Source organism: Dendrobates tinctorius, unplaced genomic scaffold (genome assembly GCF_039654945.1).
Source record: "Dendrobates tinctorius isolate UK_male_01 unplaced genomic scaffold, ASM3965494v1 ptg000104l, whole genome shotgun sequence".
In the NCBI taxonomy this organism is placed as follows: Eukaryota; Metazoa; Chordata; class Amphibia; order Anura; family Dendrobatidae; genus Dendrobates; species Dendrobates tinctorius.
In genome coordinates, this window is record NW_027361772.1 from 7,941,577 (window position 1) to 7,967,173 (window position 25,597).

The 25,597-nt window shown below is 47.7% G+C and overlaps 1 protein-coding gene across 5 annotated transcripts in view; it reads left to right on the plus strand.

The window, feature by feature from the left end:
• LOC141100311 (uncharacterized) overlaps nt 1-25,597 on the plus strand; it is a 99,821-nt gene that overhangs the window by 49,949 nt on the left and 24,275 nt on the right. For 4 of the 5 annotated variants that reach the window (XM_073588699.1, XM_073588696.1, XM_073588698.1 and 1 more), the window contains exons 2-3: nt 17,593-18,612; nt 21,092-21,167. In XM_073588699.1, coding sequence (XP_073444800.1) covers nt 17,719-18,612; nt 21,092-21,167 — 970 coding nt within the window. In that variant the 5' untranslated portion in view covers nt 17,593-17,718. Of the gene's footprint in view, nt 1-9,512; nt 9,663-17,592; nt 18,613-21,091; nt 21,168-25,597 lie in introns of those variants that run through there. The other variant, XM_073588697.1, reaches the window with a different exon arrangement.

Sequence of the window (25,597 nt, forward strand, 5' to 3'; positions counted from 1 at the left end):
GAGAACAGAGCTGTGGAGGGAGAGAGCGGGAAAGCAGTGCTGTGAATGAAGAGAATGGGGCTGTGGACAGAGAGCAGGGCTGTGGAGGGAGAGAGCGGTAGAGCAGGGCTGTGAAGGAAGAGAACGGGGCTGTGGAGGGAGAGAGCAGTAGAGCAGGGCTGTGAAGGAAGAGCGGGGCTGTGGAAGGAGAGAGCTTTAGAGCAGGGCTGTGAAGGAAGAGAACGGGGCTGTGGAGGGAGAGAGCGGTAGAGCAGGGCTGTGAAGAAAGAGAACGGGGCTGTGGAGGGAGAGAGCGGTAGAGCAGGGCTGTGAAGGAAGAGAGCGGGGCTGTGGAGGGAGAGAGCGGTAGAGCAGGGCTGTGAAGGAAGAGAGCGGGGCTGTGGAAGGAGAGAGCGGTAGAGCAGGGCTGTGGAAGGAGAGAGCGGTAGAGCAGGGCTGTGAAGGAAGAGAGCGGGGCTGTGGAGGGAGAGAGCGGTAGAGCAGGGCTGTGAAGGAAGAGAACGGGGCTGTGGAGGGAGAGAGCGGTAGAGCAGGGCTGTGGAGGGAGAGAGCAGGGCTGTGGAGGGAGAGAGCGGTAGAGCGGGACTGTGGAGGGAGAGAGCGGTAGAGCGGGACTGTGGAGGGAGAGAGCGGTAGAGCGGGACTGTGGAGGGAGAGAGCGGTAGAGCGGGGCTGTGGAGGGAGAGAGCGGTAGAGCGGGGCTGTGGAGGGAGAGAGCGGTAGAGCGGGGCTGTGGAGGGAGAGAGCGGTAGAGCGGGGCTGTGGAGGGAGAGAGCGGTAGAGCGGGGCTGTGGAGGGAGAGAGCGGTAGAGCGGGGCTGTGGAGGGAGAGAGCGGTAGAGCGGGGCTGTGGAGGGAGAGAGCGGTAGAGCGGGGCTGTGGAGGGAGAAAGCGGTAGAGCAGGGCTGTGGACGAAGAGAGCGGTGCTGCGGAGGGGGAGAGCAGGGCTGTGGAAGAAGAGAGCGGTGCTGTGGAGGGAGAGACCAGGGCTGTGGAGGGAGAGAGAGCGGGACAGCAGGGCTGTGGAGGGAGAGAGAGCGGGACAGCAGGGCTGTGGAGGGAGAGAGAGCGGGACAGCAGGGCTGTGGAGGGAGAGAGAGCGGGACAGCAGGGCTGTGGAGGGAGAGAGAGCGGGACAGCAGGGCTGTGGAGGGAGAGAGAGCGGGACAGCAGGGCTGTGGAGGGAGAGAGAGCGGGACAGCAGGGCTGTGGAGGGAGAGAGAGCGGGACAGCAGGGCTGTGGAGGGAGAGAGAGCGGGACAGCAGGGCTGTGGAGGGAGAGAGAGCGGGACAGCAGGGCTGTGGAGGGAGAGAGAGCGGGACAGCAGGGCTGTGGAGGGAGAGAGAGCGGGACAGCAGGGCTGTGGAGGGAGAGAGAGCGGGACAGCAGGGCTGTGGAGGGAGAGAGAGCGGGACAGCAGGGCTGTGGAGGGAGAGAGAGCGGGACAGCAGGGCTGTGGAGGGAGAGAGAGCGGGGCTGTGGAAGGAGAGAGCGGTAGAGCAGGGCTGTGGAAGGAGAGAGCGGTAGAGCAGGGCTGTGGAAGGAGAGAGCGGTAGAGCAGGGCTGTGAAGGAAGAGAGCGGGGCTGTGGAGGGAGAGAGCGGTAGAGCAGGGCTGTGAAGGAAGAGAACGGGGCTGTGGAGGGAGAGAGCGGTAGAGCAGGGCTGTGGAGGGAGAGAGCAGGGCTGTGGAGGGAGAGAGCGGTAGAGCGGGACTGTGGAGGGAGAGAGCGGTAGAGCGGGACTGTGGAGGGAGAGAGCGGTAGAGCGGGGCTGTGGAGGGAGAGAGCGGTAGAGCGGGGCTGTGGAGGGAGAGAGCGGTAGAGCGGGGCTGTGGAGGGAGAGAGCGGTAGAGCGGGGCTGTGGAGGGAGAGAGCGGTAGAGCGGGGCTGTGGAGGGAGAGAGCGGTAGAGCGGGGCTGTGGAGGGAGAGAGCGGTAGAGCGGGGCTGTGGAGGGAGAGAGCGGTAGAGCGGGGCTGTGGAGGGAGAGAGCGGTAGAGCGGGGCTGTGGAGGGAGAGAGCGGTAGAGCGGGGCTGTGGAGGGAGAGAGCGGTAGAGCGGGGCTGTGGAGGGAGAAAGCGGTAGAGCAGGGCTGTGGACGAAGAGAGCGGTGCTGCGGAGGGGGAGAGCAGGGCTGTGGAAGAAGAGAGCGGTGCTGTGGAGGGAGAGACCAGGGCTGTGGAGGGAGAGAGAGCGGGACAGCAGGGCTGTGGAGGGAGAGAGAGCGGGACAGCAGGGCTGTGGAGGGAGAGAGAGCGGGACAGCAGGGCTGTGGAGGGAGAGAGAGCGGGACAGCAGGGCTGTGGAGGGAGAGAGAGCGGGACAGCAGGGCTGTGGAGGGAGAGAGAGCGGGACAGCAGGGCTGTGGAGGGAGAGAGAGCGGGACAGCAGGGCTGTGGAAGAAGAAAGCAGTGCTGTGGAGGGAGAGAGCGGGAGAGCAGGGCTGTAGACGAAGAGACCGGGGCTGTGGAGGGAGAGAGATCGGGAAAGCAGGGCTGTGGAAGAAGAGAGTGGTGCTGTGGAGGGAGAGAGATCGGGAGAGCAGGGCTGTGGAAGAAGAGAGCGGTGCAGTGGAGGGAGAGAGCGGGACAGCAGGGCTGTGGAGGGAGAGAGATCGGGACAGCAGGGCTGTGGAAGAAGAGACCGGGGCTGTGGAGGGACACGGATGTAGAGCGCGGCTGCGGATGGATATAACGGGACAGTGGGTAGAGAGCGGGGCTGCGGAAGGAGAGCCTGATGGCGGGTGGGGAGCGGGACTGTTAAGGAAGACAGTGGGACCCACAGTTAAGTACTATGCCCGGGCAACGCCGGGCTCTTCAGCTAGTTAAAGAATAAAACTCAAAAAAATTAAAGCCGGCTGAATCAGCAAAAGATGAAATGAAAGTTATGGCTCTTGGAAGAAGAAGTGAAAATGAGCTAAAATTGGCGTGGTGCTTAGAGGGTTAAGCTTTGCCCCAGGGGGGTGCTGGTAAAACCTCTGCCCTTCTACCTTGCACTGCCCGCTCCCACTTCATTATCCTCTGGGAGAAATGCCACTTCCCCTTTCGCCCCGAACATTGTGCTCTGGTGGGCTGCGAGCTTGCCAAGAACAGCTGGCGGCCTGCGAGCTTCCTGCCCGGCAGACTGACAGCACCTGTGTCTCAGCTGCTCGTGTCAGTTTGGGCTCCTTGATCATCCAGTGAAGGGTGACAGCGCAGAACAATAGGAAGGAGACGTCTACGGCCAGGTAGGAGGAAACTTCTGGTTTATGGGAAGGTCAAGGGTGCAAAAAGCGACTAAAATCCATAAAGAAAAGCTGTGAGGCAGTGGTTATAGAGGGCTGGTTACAGAGAGGATCAGCCTGATCCACAGCTGCTGGGAATCGGATCTGTGCCATCTCCTCCTCTGTGACCTCAGATTAGTTTACAATAAAACAAAAAGTTTCGAAAAACGTTTGCTACTGTAACTTTGTTGAAAATCATGTAGGTTTCCTTTAAAAATACGAGGCAGACCTGACATGTGCGATCAGATGTCTGATCACTGAGCGTCACGCGCCTGACGTGCATGATGAGACTTGATTACCCCTCCTGCTTTGTCTATTAGACGCCACTCCAAACACCAAGGGGAGCGACACGAGTCTCACGTGCTAGTCACATCTACGGCGATCACTTCTACATGGCATTATAACATCCTGCAAATACTGCATATCTGAACATAGTCCGATTTTTGCAGCGCCCTGCAGGTTCCATTACGGAGTTGCTTAAAGAGCAATTCCATAATGTAGTGAATGGACACATTCACATTGGCATTCAGATGAGTAGTGTTTTCAGTAGACTATAACTTCAAGTATGTGCTGGTTCTCTTTAAAGGACTTTTCCAAAATTTTATGTTTTCCCCTATCCGTATGATAGCTGATAACTTGCTGACCGCTGGGACCCCCCATGATCCTCAGAGCTGGGCTCTGCGCTTTGTCATGAATGGTCTAGGGGTGATCGTGCTCGATCTCCTCCATTCCTTGTCTATGGGACTGCAGGGGGCGCTTTATTCACAGAAAATCCTACTCCTATAAAAACATTTCTTTACATTGCAAACTCACAAATGTGGTACAAATCTGGAAAAATGTGGGTTAATCTACCGGACCTATTTGTCTGTGTGTGTGTATGTATATATATATATATATATATATATATATATTATACACACAAAGGGGTTAGAAGATCGCGGTTATCCTATTGTCTATAAAACCACAACAAGGAAAAAATACCCTACCTGACTGAAGTTGGCTCCCTAATGTACGGTGTGCCGCTTCGTTCCGGCATCGGGGAGTGTGCCACTTCGTTCCGGCGTCGGGGAGTGTGCTGCTTCATTCGGGCAACAGGAAGTCATGTCACCTCCAGCACATCCAGAAGTACCTCTGATGGGTTGGAAATATGTCACTGCTCCAGCCTGGACCGCAAGTATATGGTGTAATGAATGACCATAGTCGGGTAAGGGTCCAAAATATCAATACGTTCCAGCATGAAGCGCTTAGGGGCCTGAAGTCAGCTTGCTACTTAATTACTTGGGCCTTATTAGCGCACTACAATAAGAAACGTTATTGGCGGCCATAAAATTATATGAATTCAATTAAGCAAAGCCACCTCAATGAGTGACCGGTATCAACAGAGAACGTTACCCCTGTCCATACAATGGGTAATATACACTAAGCCAAATAGTCACCAGATTTTCATCTTCAATAGATATATACTACCCCAGTATCGTAATATGGGGAAAATATTAAATTCATCCTAATACCCATCTGGGTCAGTGGGATTTTAGCGGGAAAAAGGAGTCCTCGATAAAAATCAAGATTATGCTAGAAATGTAGGCCTTAGAAGTGTTTACAGGAATTATTGAGAATATCAAGCTGAAAAAAGGGGAGGAATCAACCTATTGGGTCAGCTGAACTTATAAAAAGCAGCCAAAGTGGATCTGTTCGTTGAGGCCCAATGATTTAGTGGTCCCCATACGGTAGATCCACCTTGTCTCCTTTTGGAGGATCCTTCGGTTCCAATCTCCTAGTGGGTGGATTACTTCTGCGACACTGAAATAAAAAACAATCAAGGCCCCCCCCCTATACTTCCCTAACGTTTTCCGAGATTGGCGTATCTCTTGCGTTCCTTATCTCCCAGGTGGTCCCTAATTCTGGTCCTCTCATCAGCCTGGTTGGGTAATGGCTGTTAGTGGATGTTGGTTTCCTATATGTCTTAGTTGATAGAGGCCCTGTTTCATCCCTGCTATTTGTAATGTCTAAACAAATGATATCATAGTTGATCTCTTAAGTTTCATTGCATTAATATTCAGATGGAATGAGGTTGTGTCCCTCAACCACAGAACAAGCAAAAAATTGCTCCTCGGATACAGTCTTCCATTAACAAGCACAACAAAAGGGACTAGTGAACAATTTTTAACGATTATTTGGCAGATTTTATTTATTTATTTTTTTTAAATTTCTTTGGAACTAGATTGGGGCACCATCTGGAGTATCCTGCGTTACAACCTTTCATCAGTTTTTCTCTGCCGTCCCCGTCCAGGGAGATTAGCTACCTTGCCATGGTTTGTAATCCTCTTCATTATGTTGCCCAACGTGGACAAAGGAACATCAAGATTTTTCAACAATTTTGGTTCTCAAGTCCTCAGACAGTTCTCTTCTCCTCTTTCTGTTCTTCATGCTTGGTGTGGCACACACAGACACACAATGCAACTTCTCCCCTTTTTATCTGGTTTCAGGTGTGATTTTTATATTGCCCACACCTGTTACTTGCTACAGGTGAGTGTGAATTAGCATCACATGCTTGAAACAAAGTTGTTTACCACAATTTCTGAAAGGTGCCAAGAATTTTGTCCAGCTCATTTTTGGGTTTTGTGTGAAATTGTGTCCGATTTGCCTTTTTCCCCTGTTTTTTTTTTTTGTGTGTTGTACCAATACACACAAAGGAAATATGTGTATGACAAAATACAGCTCTGGCAAAAATTAAGAGACCACTTCCAAATGTTCAGTTTGTCTGATTTTTCTCTTTATAGGTATATTTTTGAGTAAAATGTAAATTGTTCTTTTAGTCTATAAACTTCTGACATGTCTCCGAATTTCCAAGCAATAAATTTTGTATTTTTTTTCTGACAAAGTAAAATGGTCAAAATAAAAAAAAAAACAGTGCTTTCAGACCTCAAATAATGCAAAGAAAACAAGTTTATAATCATTTAGAAACAACAATACTAATGTTTTAACTCAGGAAGAGTTCAGAAATCAATATTTTGTAGAATAACCATGATTTTTAATCACAGCTTTCATGCGTCTTGGCATGCTTTCCACCAGTCTTTCACACTGCTCCTGGCTCAAAAATGTAAGCAGTTCTTCTTTGATGGCTTGCGACTATCCATCATCCTTTTGATTACATTCCAGCGGTTTTCAATGGGGTTCAGGTCTGGAGAATGGGCTGCCCATGACAGGGTTTTGATGTGTTGGTCTCTTAATTTTTGCCAGAGCTGTATATGTAATTGCAATACTTTTCTGGTAGAAATACTTCATTTTCTGGAAAAATTTGAGGAGTGCCAATACTTTCGGCCCTGTATGTATCAAATAGATCACCATCATGAGATCAATGTGGCCTGGCACCACCATCAATCAGCTGAAAATCTACTCTGGCAGAGGCCACAGACAATCTTCCAAAAGGATCTAGCAAACGTATGTCAAACTTTGGCCCGCGGGCCAAATCTGTCCCTCAAGGTGATTATATTTGGCCCACTATGTGGGGGACATTATACAATTTGGGGGACTATGTGGAGGCCATTATGCAGTACGGAGGACTATGTTCAGGCCATTATACAGTACGGGGGACTATGTGGAGTCCATTATGCAGTGTGGAGGACTATGTGGGGCCATTATGCAGTATGGAGGACTATGTGGGGGCCATTATGCAGTAAGGAGGACTATGTGGGGGCCATTATGCAGTATGGAGGACTATGTGGGGGGCCATTATGCAGTATGGAGGACTATGTGGGGGGCCATTATGCAGTATGGAGGACTATGTGGGGGGCCATTATGCAGTATGGAGGACTATGTGGGGGGCCATTATGCAGTATGGAGGACTATGTGGGGGCCATTATGCAGTATGGAGGACTATGTGGGGGCCATTATGCAGTATGGAGGACTATGTGGGGGCCATTATGCACTATGGAGGACTATGTGGGGGCCATTATGCACTATGGAGGACTATGTGGGGGCCATTATGCACTGTGGAGGACTATGTGGGGGCCATTATGCAGTGTGGAGGACTATGTGGGGGCCATTATGCAGTGTGGAGGACTATGTGGGGGCCATTATGCAGTGTGGAGGACTATGTGGGGGCCATTATGCAGTATGGAGGACTATGTGGGGGCCATTATGCAGTATGGAGGACTATGTGGGGGCCATTATGCAGTATGGAGGACTATGGGGGGGCCATTATGCAGTATGGAGGACTATGGGGGGGCCATTATGCAGTATGGAGGACTATGTGGGGGGCCATTATGCAGTATGGAGGACTATGTGGGGGGCCATTATGCAGTATGGAGGACTATGTGGGGGGCCATTATGCAGTATGGAGGACTATGTGGGGGCCATTATGCAGTATGGAGGACTATGTGGGGGCCATTATGCAGTATGGAGGACTATGTGGGGGCCATTATGCAGTATGGAGGACTATGTGGGGGCCATTATGCAGTATGGAGGACTATGTGGGGGCCATTATGCAGTATGGAGGACTATGTGGGGGCCATTATGCAGTATGGAGGACTATGTGGGGGCCATTATGCAGTATGGAGGACTATGTGGGGGCCATTATGCAGTATGGAGGACTATGTGGGGGCCATTATGCAGTATGGAGGACTATGGGGGGGCCATTATGCAGTATGGAGGACTATGGGGGGGCCATTATGCAGTATGGAGGACTATGTGGGGGGCCATTATGCAGTATGGAGGACTATGTGGGGGGCCATTATGCAGTATGGAGGACTATGTGGGGGCCATTATGCAGTATGGAGGACTATGTGGGGGCCATTATGCAGTATGGAGGACTATGTGGGGGCCATTATGCAGTATGGAGGACTATGTGGGGGCCATTATGCAGTATGGAGGACTATGTGGGGGCCATTATGCAGTATGGAGGACTATGTGGGGGCCATTATGCAGTATGGAGGACTATGTGGGGGCCATTATGCAGTATGGAGGACTATGTGGGGGCCATTATGCAGTATGGAGGACTATGTGGGGGCCATTATACAGTATGGAGGACTATGTGGGGCCATTACACAATTTGGAGATGCGGTATGGAGGACTATGTGGGGCCCATTATACTGTGCAGAGGTTTGTGTGGGGATCACAGTTGGGGTATCATACTCTGATGGGTTGCAATACTTTGCTGGGGGGTGTGGTGTAATGACCACTGTGTCCGCTAGGAGGCGCTGTGTGGATGTCCCAAGAGAGAGGATGAGTGGCAGAATACGGAAGGACCGTTATGTATCTCAAGGTGGGTGGCCTTGAGATGGAGACTGATGCGTGTATTGATCAGCAGTGATACTGCTGAGGTGCTGGTTCAATGTGTTAGGGAGAAGTCTCCAGGTAACTAGGGAGACTGGTGGGCCTAGTTACCGTGTTTCCCCGAATATAAGACAGTGTCTTACATTCTTTTGACCCCCAAAAGTCCCACTATGTCTTACTTTCGGGGTTTGTCTTGTATTAGAAAAAAAAAATGACGATTTTTGTTTTAACCAAAAAATAAAATTTATTAACAAGCTGAACAGTGTGGTGTTCAGTATCCCACAGCCTGCCATTGTACAGTATCCCACAGCCTGCCATTACGGTATGGTACAGTATCCCACAGCCATTGCTTACCGGATGGCGATTCCTCTGCGGTGCGGGACAGGGCAGGGCAGGCTTCTTCTTCCTCGTGCAGGGGGACACTGGCCATTGAGCGGTGACGTCAGGGCGGCGGCCGGCGGGCGGGCTCACAGAAGCCGCTGGGCCAATCAGCGAGGCCCTGACTTCTGGCCGGGCGGGGGACACAGGGGGACACTGCCTACCTAATGAGCGGTGACGTCAGGGCGGCCGGCGGGCGGGCTCACAGAAGCCGCTGGGCCAATCAGAGAGGCCCTGACTTCTGCCCGGGGGACACAGGGGGACACAGGCACCGGTACCGGTATGTTAAACCTAATGCATTATACCGGTACCGCACAACGTCTTACTTTCGGGGCACCGCTGATCCGCTATGTCTTATAAACGGGGGATGTCTTACATTAGGCATCCCCCATTATTCCCCTAGTACGTCTTACATTCGGGGGTGTTTTATATTCGGGGAAAGACGGTACCTACAAACCCACCCAGGGGGTGTGTTTAGTACACTCATACACACTCTACCATAGTGTATGAAGGACCTGTGATGAGGTCATAGCCATGTGACCCGGTGGGCGTGGCTACGGACCATATAAGGTGGCCAGGGTAGGTCACATGTGGTGAATGTAGGGACCTGGTTGGTCCAGTGTGGAAGGTCCCGCTAGGAGATGTCTCCTGGCACACAGCATGAGAAGTGGCTGTGTGGAATGACTGCCAGCGTCTAAGAGATCCCAGAGGAGGGAAGGAACGTCTGCAGCGAGCTGTAGCAGCCATGAGGTAAACCCTGATGGGGTGAGAAGTCTGTGAGGCTGAAGAGCCTGAGTACTGGACATTGAGACCCTGTGTCACCACTGGCTTAACAGAGGGAAGCTCTGTAATGGACACTATGCTGGTGATATAATCTGTATGTTATTGGTCACAGTTTATGCTGCATAATAAACCGCAGGGACTGATATGGTTTTATGGAAAACCTGTGCCGGATGTGATTATTGGGCTGCCAAGCGAGAATCCCCTATCCGAATGACAGCGCAGCCTCACAGGGGGCACAGTAATGCCGTCATACCGTGCGTGTGGAGGGTATTGTGGGGGTATCATACTGTGTTTGGGGGACACTTTTGTTGGCATCATACTTTATTATCTGTATTATTTGTTAATTCAAGGTTTTTTTTATCCTTTGTTATTACATATTTAAATTAGGCCATTGGCTCACATGCTTGTACTGCTCTTACATAGCATATTAGGTTATTCCAGTACGCCCCATTTATGATTATCTGCTAATTTTATTCTAAGATTTATTGATTAAAATGTCCTTTGCCCATGGAACAAGCCCTTTAAGTTTGTTTCCATATGGAAAGGTTTATCATTATATTTGACAATAAGGAAAAATTTCCTCAGTTGTAGATATTCTTTTTAATGTATGAAAGTTGGCCCACGACTTTGTCCAGGTTTTTAGTTTTGTCCCTCTGTGTATTTGAGTCTGACCTCCCTGATCCAGCATGTCTGATCTTATGCTCTCAGTGAGATGGGCCGGCCAGCGGAGGAGCCGGCCAGCGGAGGAGCCGGCCAGCGGAGGGGCCGGTCAGCGGAGGAGCCGGCCAGCGGAGGAGCGCTGGGCAGAGTCTGAGGTTTATAAAGAAATCCCTTAGGACGTGTGCTGATATCATGGCGTGTTTCAGAGGCATCCATTGGAGTCACTACATGCAAATCCTCCTGACCTAAAGCCCCGACATAGACTATAGAATGCAGTGTGACTAGATCCCTAGAAATGGCCGTTTTCTCTTCTAGACTAGCTTGTAAAGGCGAGCCGCTCAGTTAAAGGGGAAGTCCATGTGCTATTAGTGACTATGGACATCCTAGAGTAAGGTCCTCCTATCAGGCCTCTCCTCCGTGACAGGTCCGTCAGCCATTCTCTATCCGCTTGTTACATGATCTCTGACTGCAGTGGTCAATGTGTAATGCTTCATTCCTCCTGTGGGGGCGCTGCAGGGAAATTTGGCTTTTGCTGTTGGTTTTCCAGGGGTCAGTAACACAGCAGGGCCCCATGAGCATTTTTCCAAAAGTGGATGACCCCTTTTAGAGAGATTTTTTTTTTTTGCCCAAGTACTTATATCTCTGCCCCTTATGATGTTGGTGTTAACCCTTTCATAAACCGACCTTCACGTGATCTGCTATGTATCCGATATATGAAACATCGGGGACTTGCACCGGCCCCGTGATGGGCTGCATGAATCACTGAGCCGTCACTATTTTGTCAGGCAGAGCTGTGCTGAATGTGGAAACATGGAGTCACCGATCGGCTGCAGAGATTTCCTGTACCTGGCCCATTCGGGAGCGCTGGCCGGTGATGCGCTTCCTCTGGAGGTGAGCTGATTTCCTGCCAGCCCGCTGCGTAGCTGACAGATAACACACAGTCATCGGATCCTCTTTACCTCTTCTGGCTCCTGTGACATGACACGCTTCCTTCTGCTCTCTTGCTGTGGTCATTGTGCTAGTATAGCGGCTACGAGACAGAGTTCGGACAGCCCCTGTCCACTGCCTGCTTCCACAACGAGATAGCACTTGCCGTAGCTGCGTTAGATCCCAACTCCAGGAGTGATTCCTTCACTCCTGCGGGTGCTGAATTTTCCTTAGGTAAGTTGTACGTCCTCAAGTCCACACAATTGTTTCCTTTTTAGTTGCGGGTTTGCGCTGCCAGTATGCAGCAGAATCCACCCCATGCAGGTTGTTGACCAACCACCACTTGCCATAAATAAGTAATTTTCTCACCTGTTGTAAATGCCGCTGTTCTCCTGAATCCGGCAATGGTTTTCTTTTCTTTCTGCTCCTCTCCGTTCCTGAGATATGCCCCTTTTCTTCCCTGTATATAAAACTGGCCTTGTTAGCCATCTGGGTGTGGTCTTCAAGAAGAGTAAAGGACGACGCCCACTTCGATAAAAGGGGTTAGATTTACATAGAGGGAAGAAAGGGCCATATCTCAGGAATGGAGAGGCCCAGGAAGATAGGGAAAACAACGTCGGATTCAGGAGAACAGCGGCTTTTACACCAGGTGGGACCAAAAATTATTCATGGCAAATGATGGATCCCCTGTAAGCGTGGGATTTTACCAATTTTTCACAATTGACTTCAAATTGGAAGAAACAGCCTGCCATCAAATTGGCCTGTAATGTTAGGTTGCAGTTTTGTCGTGTTTCGGCATAATCCATAAATACGGAGTTTGATAGAAAAAAAAAAAAAATATGTATATATATATATATATATATATATATATATATATATATATGTATATATATATATATAAAACTCCGTATTTATGGATTATATTAAATGTATTAAAATAAATATATATATATATATATATATATATATATATATATATATATATATATATATATATATATATATATATATAATTTTTTTTTTTTTTTTAATCTGCAGAAGTAAATCCACAAGATATAGTGGAAAAAATGAAATCTGTGTAGGCTTGTCTTTAAGGATTTTTCCAGCTATGAGCTCAGACTTGTACTGCAGGACTGTCCAAAAACAGTGCCACATGTGTCCACAGGTCGTGTGTGGAATTGCAGCTCAACCCCATTCACTACAATAGAATGGAATGCAATGTCGGATACAATCTATTGACATGTGCCTCTGGGATGGAACGCAGCCATGCTTTTCTAGTCTTGGTGAACCCCTTGAATATAGACACGAAGGCGCTGGGCGTCAGCCTTCTGTCTAGCACAGCTGACATTGCGGTAACCAGTAGTGTGCGGATGTGAGGTTTTCCTGTTCATCTGGAGGGAGCCGATGGTGGTGCCGATATATACTGTACATGTACACCTTCCTCTGCTGCCCTCCCCTGTGTCTACATGTACCGTATATCTAATGCGCCTTCATCAGGTGTCTGATACAATATCCCATATAAACTATTTACACCCTGTGATCAGCCGCAGCACATGCAGGGATTATCTAACAGACAGACAATCCCTGCATGTGTTGCGCCTGTCGAACATCCGCGAGACCTGCAGCCGCGGGGACTAGAACATATTTTTCGAGCACGTCGTAGACACTCAGTTTGCACCTGAGCATGCTGAGATAACACCTTCTCCCAGCACGCCCGCTCATCAATATTAACAATATGTTGTAGAAGTAATCGGATGTTTTACACATCAGGTTCCGCTTGAATGTAAAATTAGAGGCTCGCATATATTATACATATCCATATGAATGGGATTTGGATATTTATTTTTGGCTTTATGCGTTCCTACACTTATATTAGGAGCCTGCCAATAATGTCGGTTCTTTATTGGATCTCAAAATTTCAAACTTTTATATTTAAAATTTAAACGTTTATCCTATGAGACCTTTAAAAAAAAAAAAAACGGTCACAGTGATTGGATAAGGGTGTACATAGTTGATATGGGGCTTATTGTATCAGGCACCTGATGAAGCCTTTTATAGGTGAAACGCGTTGTGCGTAATGGTTTTTTTTTTTTTTTTATTATTATTATTATTATTATTATTATTTCTATCTTGTTTATTAATTTGCCTGTGAACTGTAATCACAGCAAAAATAATAAAAAAAAAAATAAAAATATTTTTTAATAATTGCTGAACATCAAATCAAAATCATGGCTGATATCCCTCTGACTACCTAGTGGGACTCCTTCCTACAAGCAGAAGCGCCTTCTCGATTTCAACTGAAAGCTATTTAGTTCTCCAGAAAGGGGTCTGCTTATACAGAAAGGCTCTTAGAGGGGGTCCGAATGTCCATGTTTCCTATTAGGTAATGTATATACAGTATGTATACTGTATACCACTAGGTGATGGCATCATTTCATAGGGTTCTGTGTTTCCGTGCACATTCAACTTTGATGTAGTCATAAATTAGATTAGAGACCAGAAAAAAGACAGATAAACGATTTTCTAACTGTCCTGCCAGAAGAAGCTCACTGCTGGATTCCCCGTTAACTCATTCTGCAGCTATCAAAAGACAGTGCAATTCCAAATGCTGCAAAATGATGATTGAATTCTAATTGCAAAACTGATTTTTGCCATAAATGTTTCCAAGATAAGAAGGAGCTGCCCACAAGCATGGCCCTAGGACTGCTCCCATCACTGTGCTGGTTTCCAGTATAGCATCAGCACCAGTGGTACTGGGAGGGAGCGGAAGCACCACATGAGAGAGTGTCCCCTGTGTGTCATGGGGCCGAAGGATGTGATCAGTCATGGATTTTGTGTGAAGGAGCCTGAGGGTGAAGTTCTTGCTTCATATGCCGAAACATGGTTATTTTCTCGTAACAACAGCGCCACCCTTGTCCCCAGGCTGTTCCTGGTGTTACATCCCAGCCTACAAGAAGGCAGCCATGTTTTTCTGATATACAATTTTTAGTATCCTATAACTAGATATAAATGGACATTATACACGGCATTGTAAGCACCGGTTCAGAGAGGAGCACTTCACGGTCCATATACCCTCGATACCCGGACTGGCATGGAGACCCTTGGTCTGTCCGGGCATTGTGGTCAGTATACTCTTGTCTGAACCCGGCCTAGATGTCAGGGCGGAGGGCGAATAGATATTTGCTGTGTGGGCAGACATCACAGCGTCCTACTGCACAGACCTCCAGCGATCAGCGCTAATATGGGGCAAAACATGGCAGGAAGTGTTTCACTTCCCTGCAGCGCCACCACAGGGGAAATGACAAATGACACTGTGCCCATTGAGATGAATGGGTTGTTTGTGTAGGACAGGATGGGGTCGGGTCCTCCAGAGAGAGGCGCTGTAACCGCTTCCCACATTGCCCAAGAGATGAGGATCCGGAACTACAGACCCCCCCATGTCACCTCAGAAGTACTGAATTGTTATATGTAAATGGCCTGTTGGAACTGAATAGGGGCAGTAATAGGTCATAAATGGTCACAGGCTCCATAGTGGGACATCTGCAGTCTGCTGAGGCTATGCTATCAGTAGTGATAGATGAGACCCCGCTGTACTCCAGGTAGTACGTCCCATTGTGGTGCCGTAGTCCGGGGCAGTGCCGTATGCAGCCAGTGACCGGGTCATGTAATGTCTCACGGTGCCCATTGTACATTGGACTAGAACGCTTCCTGTTACACATTTACTGAAGAGGTCACAGCAGCGATGAGGACACCGGCCTCCTGTATACTGGGGGCAGGGAGGGCAGCCGGCCTGCTGTATACTGGGGGCAGGGAGGGCAGCCGGCCTGCTGTATACTGGGGGCAGGGAGGGCAGCCGGCCTGCTGTATACTGGGGGCAGGGAGGGCAGCCGGCCTGCTGTATACTGGGGGCAGGGAGGGCAGCCGGCCTGCTGTATACTGGGGGCAGGGAGGGCAGCCGGCCTGCTGTATACTGGGGGCAGGGAGGGCAGCCGGCCTGCTGTATACTGGGGGCAGGGAGGGCAGCCGGCCTGCTGTATACTGGGGGCAGGGAGGGCAGCCGGCCTGCTGTATACTGGGGGCAGGGAGGGCAGCCGGCCTGCTGTATACTGGGGGCAGGGAGGGCAGCCGGCCTGCTGTATACTGGGGCAGGGAGGGCAGCCGGCCTGCTGTATACTGGGGGCAGGGAGGGCAGCCGGCCTGCTGTATACTGGGGGCAGGGAGGGCAGCCGCTACAGCCGGCCTGCTGTATACTGGGGGCAGGGAGGGCAGCCGGCCTCCTGTATACTGGGGGCAGGGAGGGCAGCCGGCCTGCTGTATACTGGGGGCAGGGAGGGCAGCCGGCCTGCTGTATACTGGGGGCAGGGAGGGCAGCCGGCCTGCTGTATACTGAGGGCAGGGAGGGCAGCCGGCCTGCTGTATACTGGGGGCAGGGAGGGCAGCCGGCCTGCTGTATACTGGGGGCAGGGAGGGCAGCCGGCCTGCTGTATACTGGGGGCAGGGAGGGCAGCCGGCCTGCTGTATACTGGGGGCAGGGAGGGCAGCCGCTACAGCCGGCCTGCTGTATACTGGGGGCAGGGAGGGCAGCCGCTACAGCCGGCACCTCTCTGCAGCAGGTGATAAACTGAGGAAAGTGCATGGATTAGCTGCAGTGGGAAACATTCACTGCATATGTATGAGGTGACTGTAGATCTGTGTGTGTATGGCGTGCTCTGTGTGGGGCCAAGATTGGATGTTACCTCCAGAGATCCTGGGTAATGTGTGCGTCTCGTGTATCTCTCTCGCTTGTATTTCTCCATGATGTCTTTCTCGCATGCTCCCACCTCTCTGGTCTCTGTTTCCCTCTGGTATCTCTTTCATTCTCTAATGAATCTTCCTCTCATCTCCCTCTTGTCTCTCCCCGTCCCGCTCTGGTATATTGTTATATCTCTCCCTTCTGTTTCTTTTACACCTGTGTATCTCTCTATTTCAATTTCATACCTCTCTTTTGTACCTATTATTTTCTTGTGTATCTTATTCTCTTCTTTCTTTCGATCATTCATTCTTTTGCTCTAGTTTTTTTCTCTTTCTCTTTTCTTTCTCTTTTCTTTCTCTCTTTTCTTTCTCTTTCTCTCTTTTCTTTCTCTCTTTTCTTTCTCTCTCTTTTCTTTCTTTCTCTTTTCTTTTTTTCTCTTTTCTTTGTCTCTCTCTTTTCTTTGTCTCTCTCTTTTCTTTGTCTCTCTCTTTTCTTTGTCTCTCTCTTTTCTTTGTCTCTCTTTTCTTTCTCTCCAGCATTTCTACCTCTGATCTCAATCTCTTAGCTCACGTACATTTTAAGGCCCCCATACACATTAGACGAACCTCAGCTAACCCAGATTGTCTAATGTGTATAGGGGCTTCTTACTCTGATGCTGAGTTAGAGAAATATCCGGCATGTCAGATTTCCAACGGCCGATCCTTTTCTTCTTTGGTAGAGGAGCCGCTGCCAGAGGAATGAATAGCATCTTCCACTCGGAGAGCACAGGACCGAGCCGAGTGTTCCTGTGTGTTGGGGATTCGGGGTAGACAGCTGTTGGTCGCATGATCATACCATGTTATCAGCACCACATTGCCTGTTTACACAGGACGATGTGCTGCAGAGAAGGAAGATTTATACGCAGGATTAAATATCGTTTCGCTCCTTCATCAGGAGATGGCGAGCTGTTTTGACGAGCTGATAACCGAGGAAACGGGATTTTCTAGGAAGACTTATTTCCCCATTATCAGCCAGTATAAAGTCTCCTTATTCTGGTGTCTCGTTCTTGTCTATCTCTCGTGCACTTCTATCTGGTATCTTTCTCGTCTCTTATATCCCTGCCTTTCTTTCTCTTACTCATCTCTTTGGTGTTTGTATTTCGGTATTTTTCCCCCTCAGCCATATCCATCATCGGAACATCCTGCCTTTAAGAACTTTCTGATCTTAGCTACAAATAGTTTTTTGTTTGCGGCTGTGGAGCGGCCTCTGACGTCAGATATTTTATGTATTTTTTTTTTTCCCTCGAACAGTCTAGATTTCCAGGAGACCTCTCTCTTTTTTTTTTTTTTTTTTTTTTTCCATTTCAGTCATTTTTATCCTCTGTTGCTTCTAGACTTGTAGCATTCGTTACGATTCTGCAGATTTGTAGAGGAATTTTGCTTTGTGCATAACATAAGCCTATGTCGCCCGGCTTTGCTTATGCCTTTCTTTATATGTGGCAATCACATATTTAAGCTACTTGAGTCTTTACTAGTTTTACTATTCCTGATTAACCATTAACCTTTCCTCTCTGTTTGCTTTTCTTCCTGTGTCTTCCAGGGCAGATGTTAATGCCAAAGCCTCCAAAGTGGCTATGAAAACTCAAGCTCATCCAGCCCACGACTCCAGGAATCCATATTTTTGGGGTCAAACTAGAAACCCCTAAATACAAATGAGCAGCGTAAAATGGAAAAGCAGCAGCTTTCGGTGGATGATGACCTCCTGCCTATATATTATCTGCAACCTGACCTAAGAACTACTACCTTTTCTAGGGTTTGTGAGGAACACGAGGGATTAACATTTGGTGCTGATGCCAATCTGGGCCCCTCAAAGACCCGCGAGAGGTCTTTGCCCAGTAAGCGTGATCACAAACACCAAACGGAGACCAAAGAGTTTGGTTTTATCCCAGGTACTAATGCTGAGAACTGTTGTAGAGACCAGACATATTCGCAAGTCCACAAAGAAGTCCGTCAACCCACCAACATGAAGACCCAAGTCAACCCGTTGGCCAAGGACTGCGCTGCTCCGGATGTGTTTTTGGCCAGTTTACTTCAGGCACAGCTGTGTTTTATGGATCTCCAAGACGAGATCGAACACTCTGAGATCTGTCCGCCCCAAGGATGGACTCCGGAGACCAAACCTCATATTGAGGTTAAGGCTTTAATGGACGAGGAACTTCCCACCTTAGAAGAGGAGCAGGAGAGCGATGACGCTTCCTACTCTGAAGTGGAGGTAGAAGACGAGAGCTTATTTTGTGATAATCCTTTGTTTAGGAACTCGGAGAATTCAGATCCTACGTCTTGGAGTAAACCGCAATGTATTCCTGCAGGCAATTGTGAATATGGATTTGACACTTGTGGCAGAGCAGAGACCCCCGAGACCAGGCTAGCATTGGTACAGAACGTTTGGGATATTAAAATATCAGGTACGAGAACAGATGGGTGGCATCAGATCGCAAGGGAAGAGTCACTGGAAGAGCTCCAGATTTACGAGGATGAGTGGGAGGAGAGGAGGGCGTTGTCTGCCAACCCAAGGACCAAGAAGTGGCAAGTTCCTGAGTGCCAACACAGTACACAGAAGGTATGTGACATCCATATTAAATATCGTCATGATATGCATATCATGCATATTGCATTCTGCACAGTTCCTCCATAAAAGAAGCAGCCCTCCCATGAAGTTCTTTTTCACTATATCTGTAAATGGGAGTGCAGTGTCAGTGCGTCATACTCGCCTACCTCAGCTTCTCCGGGACTTCGCACTGTTCTGCTCCTCTTCTCAGTGATGTCACCACTCTTCAAACCCTTCCGGCACTCTCTGTACGCTATGCATGAGCCGCAAGTCTCTTTTAATGTAGACCTTGGTCTGTCAAAGCCTTTTTGGGGTCACACAGAGCGCAGCGTGACCCGCAGAGGCTGCTGAGCGGTGACTTCACTCAGAAGAGGAGCAGAATGGTGATGGACACCGGAGAACCGACTGTAGGTGAGTATACCAACACACTGACACTACACTACTAGCACATACACACAAGTTTAGTGAAAAATTTTTTTTTAAAAACTACACGGGAGGGCTTCTTTAGTTACACTGTACACACAGGAGGTACTTTCTGTGGATGTGACATTATTGCAGTTTTTGCTTACTTTGCTACTTTAGGCTATGTTCACACGTTGCATTTTTGCAGCCTTTTTTATGTAAATTTTCTGTGTTTCACAGTATCAGCAAAGTCTGAGATTTCAGAAGTCTCATGCCCACACCTTGTTTTTTCCTGACTGTTTTGTCAAAGAGCTGCATTTTTGCAAAATGTAGCATGTCACTTCTTTCAGCGTTTTTTTTTTCCAGTGCTTTTGCAGCATTTTTCACACATTGAAAGCAATGGGTGGTGAAAAAAAAACCTCCCCAAAAAAAATAAAAAATTGCAGATATCAGATTTTGCTGCGTTTTTGGTGCTGAAACCTGATGACTTTGGAATCAGATTATTTTTTTTATGCACAAAATTTTATCAGCCTGTACATGAGGCAAAAAAAATGCAACAAAAACGAAGCAAAACCTGCTTTTCGTAAGCAACTTAAACTTTGCATAAAAAAGCAGCAAAAATGCTACATGTTAACATCGCCTTACTGTCAGCAGATTTCATCTTCGAAGGACTCAATCAGGTTTAAAATAATGGAGAAAGAGCTCCTCAGCTGCACCGATGCTCCACAAGTCACATTTCTGGTCTTCTCTGGTCTGTAAGACACAGGAAATGGCAACTTAGCAAATCACTGGCAGAGACAGGTCACTTGAGTGGTCATTTCCGAAGTGTCCAGAGTGGGACCAGGAGCTAATGTGGACCGGGTAAGCGCTGAAATGACCCCTGCGGATACAATTGATTATTACTTCTTTTACCATGTTTATCCGGTCTTAAAAGAAAATATTTTTTTTATCACCTGCAAAACACCTTTAAAGGAAATCAGTCACGAAAATCAATTTTCACCCCTAACCATATATATGGGCAGGCAGCTCTATAAAATGTAAATCCACTGACACCTTTATATAATCTATCTGTTGCTGCATTCTCGAGAAACCAGCATTTTCATTCATATGCAAACAATTAGTTAAGTGCTCTGGGGGTGACAGAGCACATCCCAAGGTTCTGCTTCCTGAGGTTGTTTCTCTGCCCAGCACCAGTGACTATAACTTGATTGATGTCACACAAACCGATCTATCAGGTGCTAGGGAAGGAAATCCGAGAGTGAACGATCAATCAAGCTGGAGAAGGTGGTGCTGGACAATGTGGGGTGGCAGAGGCTCAGGAAGTGCTCTGCTATGCACAGAACATGTAACTCCTCATTTCTGTTAACTCAATGATTTTTCGGGAATGCAGCAACAGATAGAAGATATAAAGGTGTCGATGGATTTATTTTTCAAAAACCTGCATGCTCCGATATGTGGTTTGGTAGGGGTTGATCTTAGTGACAGATTCCCCTTAAAATTGTGCTGGGACTTCTGGGTCAGAGAGCTGCTCCATTCACGTCGTACTTGTGATCTAATCCACTAGCGTTGGTGACGTTGGACTTTTTTAGACCACCGTTATGCATACAGCCACAATTGGAGGTAGTAAGGCGTTGATCGGACGTCCTGGCTTTTGAGCTGATCAGAGACATGAACGCTGCTGCGGTGGATGTTTTCAGACAGATTCATACGAATTGTGATCGATTCTGTTTTAGTTCCAAGACAGGAAATCCCAAAACTTTTTATTTTCTCTACACATCTGTGAATTTTAGTGTCGCCTTTCCCCATTTGTGGTACAGATTTGGTGGTGGCCTACATGATGCAATGCTTTATGGCGTTTGCTCTTCCTCTGCTGGTACCAGCGGTTGTTACACAGACGAGAGGAGAGAGTCACATGTCTCTGCTTTCATTGTGGCGGTCGTCGTGCTGACATCCGTTTTCAGCAGAAACCACGGGTGTGTGCAGCCCTCGCTGTAGGTGACATCAGTATGGTGTCGTCAGCTCTGCACGGCGAGGACTTCTCGGCACAGCATACAACAGCAGTCATTCTCTGATGGTCTGTACCTTTCAGGATGTCCTAAGCAACAGAGAAGAACCGGAGAACATTATGACGGCCTTCACCTCTGCAGCGACCATGCCGGAAACTTGTAAGTGTGAATTTCCTTTCCTCTTGATCATGTATACACGCCGGTTTTTAGCTTGTGACTCAGTGCTGCAGAGTCAGTCGGTGTCCATTTTAGTGGGGTCGGTATAAAATGGGCCCACTCAGACTCCTAGAATATACTCACAGAAAGATAGAGCTATTTGGCTTTCGGGCTAAATTTATTGGAAATGTTAAAAGTTCACACTACAGTGATATTTTATCATGACTGTAGGGCATTTCACTAGAAGCAATGGTGATGTCCTCATCTCAAACTATTTTTGAAACAAAAGCCAACAATAGTGGTGGCTATACCCTCAACAAAAAAATGTCAAGGTCTCCCATAACTTGTCATGGGGCCTTGAGCTTCAAATACAGCTGGACAACAACATCTCGTGCCGTTCTCAAGTGGAGTTCTTGTCTGCCGAGGCTTGGCATCCCACTCTTCTTCAACGGTGGCCCTCACGTCATTGAGGTTCTGGGGTACAGGGCTACAAACCTCTGCAGGGAGACTCCGCTGATCCCATAGGTTTTCTATGGGATTCAGGTGTGGAGAAAGTGAAGGCCGCTCTATTTGAGGTCCCCAGTCTGCACCAGCCATTCCCTAATGATGCGACCTCGATGAGCTGGAGCATTATCATCCATGAAGATGAAGTTAGGCCTGTGGTGTTCGTGCAGAGGCACAATGACTGGATTAATGATGTTATTCAGTAGTAGGGTCCTGTCACTCTACCATTCATAATGTGTAGGGCAGTACTGTATTGACTAGACACCTCTGCCCACACTGTAACACCACAACCACCAAAGGCTTGTCTGGTGACAACTGTGGCTAATACATAGCGCTCTTCTTGACGCCTTCAAATTGACGGCCATGATTTCTGCTCCGAGTGAATCGACTTTCATTGGTTAACAGCGCTGAGGCCCACTGGTCCCTCGTCCAGCATAGATGCTCCCTGGCCCGTGCAAGACGATGATGCCTGTACTTGGTGGTGTGGTCAGGTACCCTTGCAGGTCATCTGGCACCAGACCACGCTGATGTAAATTGGTTTCGAATGGCCTGACGTGACACTCGAGTGCCTCTCACCTCCCTTACATGTGTCTGGAGTTGTGAGGACTTCATCAACCGGATCCGAAGGGCATTGTTCACACAATGAAGCGATCATCAGTGTGGGATGTGGCCAAAGTACGTCCACTTCTCTGCCGTTCTGTGACTCTTCCATTCTCTCTGTATCTCTGTTGCACCCTGCTGATGACTCTATTACCCTCTGAGCTCAGTGGCCTCTTCCATCTGAGAACATCCTGCTTGAAGCCTCACAATAGGGAGGTACTGTTCATCAGTTAGATGTCGTCTTGGTCTCACGAAGTCAAAATGTGAACAGTGTGATGAGGAGGACTGATTAATACCAATACTAACTAAACCCTTAAATGTATTGGTCGATTCATGGATCAAACACCTGTTGTGAATTTTGCCATTAAGCTCCTTGTGAGAGAACAGCAAGTTGTTCACAAAGTACTGAAACATTGAACAGTTGGACATGTGCATCCAAAAGTGTAGAGACGGTCACATTAAGGTCACCTGGAAAAGTTAGAGTGTGCATTATAGAAGCCTAGAATGTTAGAGTTGGAAGGGACCCTCCAGTGTCATCGTGTCCAACCCCCTGCTCAATGCAGGAGTCACTAAACCATCTCAGACACATGTCTGTCCAGCCTCTGTTTGAAGACTTCCATTGAAGGAGAACTCGCCACCTCTCGTGACAGCCTGTTCCGCTCATTGATCACCCTCACTGTGAATAAGTTTTGTCTAATATCTTATCTGTATCCTCTCCCTTTTAATTTCAGCTCTTCTCTGAACTTGCTCCAATTTTTCAATGTATTTTTTAACATGTAGTGTCCAGAACTGGGCACAGTATTCCATATGAGGCCTGACCAATGAGGAGTAGAGGGCAATAATGACTTCACGTTATCTAGACTGTATGCTTCTGTTAAAACATCATAGAACTGTTTGCCTTTTTTGCTGCTGCATCACACTGTTTATTCACATACCGTCTGTGATCTATTGATACGCCCAAGTCTTTTTCACACGTGCTGTTGCTTAGTTCTATTCCTCCCATTCTGTAGATAGAATTTTCCTTTTTCTTGCCCTGATTTAGAGTCTTGCATTTCTCCCTGTTAAATACAATTCTATTAGTTGCTGCCCATTGTTCAAGCTAATCTAGATCCTTCTGAATCCCTTCTCTGTCGTCTCCAGTGTTAGATATCCCTCCTATCTTTGTATCGTGTTCTAATTTGATTAGTTTTAAGTTTATCCTGAAACTTCACCCGAAAGCCAAATATAACTAACTTTTTGTGAGTAGTGTATATAATACATTGGGTGCAGTAGCACAATGCAGGAAGAGTTGTAAATATTTTCATAAGAATTCGGGAAAGTTCTGAAATGTCCTATAAATGTCTGTTCTGTTCCTGATCTAAGGATCTCGGCGTTTAGTTGAGGTGAATCTGTGCAGCACTTTATGTACCTGCTCAGTAGTCAGGCAGTGCTGTGGGGTTGGGAGTCAGGGAAATTGAGGATTCGGAGGTTTGGCTTACCGACTCCACAGCCCTGGTTATTAATATATTAGGAAGCAAAAGTCTGCAGCACAAGCAGATTTGAAGGGAAAGCTTCCATGAATGCACTTGCTCTACTTGAGTATTTTATAATAGATTTTTGTTTTTCACTGGAATTACATTGCTTTCTTGGTAGTTTTTAATAAAGTCTTGTGATTACAGCAGCATAGACACACATTCATATTGAGAGCAACAAGCTGGTAGGAGCAGTGGCTATAACTAATTGGTTGAAGGTAAAGTGTCCATTAAGGTACTTACTGTATATGAGGATTGTAGAATGCATTTTTGTTACTGAACACTTTAATTTAAAGGGGTTGTACTGAGATTGTAAGTAATGCCTTAGCCACAGAATAGGTAACATACTGATCAATGGGGGGTCCGACCAGCGGATCCTCCAGCAATTCCAGTGGAGCCAAGATCGTACAAGACCACCGCTGCTCCATTTATTGTTAATGAGACTCCCGTAGAAAGCAGATTACGGCGCGGCTATGGTTGGCGGTCCCATAGCCCATTGATTCAGCAGAGGTATTCATGCTTGACCTCCTGTGCACCATTCAGAAGAGGAGAGCCCTTTTTTTAGGATTGGTGCAGGTCCCAGTGGTCAGAGCCCACTGATAAGCAAATTATCCCCTATTTTGCTGACGGGGTAGAATTGAAGCAATAGATGATTCCCGTTTCTTCATTCTGCATGGTGGACCATTATCCCAAGTTCTGTAGACTCCTACTCATTGTGGTTCATTTTTAACTTTCCACCCCCTAAGAAAAATCCATATATTGCAAAATTAGTGAATGGTATGCTGAAAAACGCATTTCCTAAAAATTTATGGATTCCTATGTGTCTAAAACCTTACCCCACATTTCTTGCGGATGGTGGGGGTTTTTTTATGCTTTTTTTCTAAATAATTGCTCACCGCGGCGTTTCCCTTTTAAGTGCATAATTGCCATCGTTTGCCGTGACACTTCATACAGATGTGGTGTTATGTGAGAGATGTTATGTGACCCACATTTCCCCAAGTAATAGCATAAATACCGCAGTCATTACGGAGCGCTTGCTCGCTGTGATGTGGGGCGTGCTCCACGGCTATAAATCCAGAGTTTACAACCTGCTGTACAAATACCACAGTAGATGTGTGCACATTCATGAGATGACGATGTGTTCGGGCTCGTTACGGCAGATATCACCTAGGAATCTGTAATGTGTGTTGTGTCATTCACGCCGGCGGTGTCCCCGTGTAATTAGGACACCAGTAATTTACCAAAATTACATGAGATGTTTGGCAATTGCAGGGAATTTTTTTTAGATTATTGCCTTTATAAACTAACGTGTTTTGCGTTATTGTTCATATTAAAGAAAAAAAAAATTGTGCCGATGCTGCTGTAATCACAGGACTTTATTAAACTACCAAGTCCCACCTACAGACACACACAAGCTGAAAAACCTGAACTAAAATTGGCTGGTCATTAAAGCCCTTTCTGTACTGTTTATTAAGGGGTTGAAAGGTTTATCCACATCATTATTTTTTTTTTTTCCAGGAGTGCACTGCTCCCCAGCCTCGCGGCTTCCTGCTCACAGTATGGGAGGTGGTGTGCTCCTGAATGATGGACAGATCAGAACTGTGCTCTCTCCATGCAACTAGCAGATGAATATTTGCCTCTGCAACATCAGACGAGCACACCGATAATTAAACTGGCCCCAGTGCTTTATAACTAACCCTTCTTCTTGCCTAGGAAACCGGCCATCGCTGATAGACGGCAGAGGTGGCCGATAACCTTGGCAACAAGTAGTAAACTATAAAGTTAAAAATCTCTCTACTCTTGAGAGCTCTTGTTTTT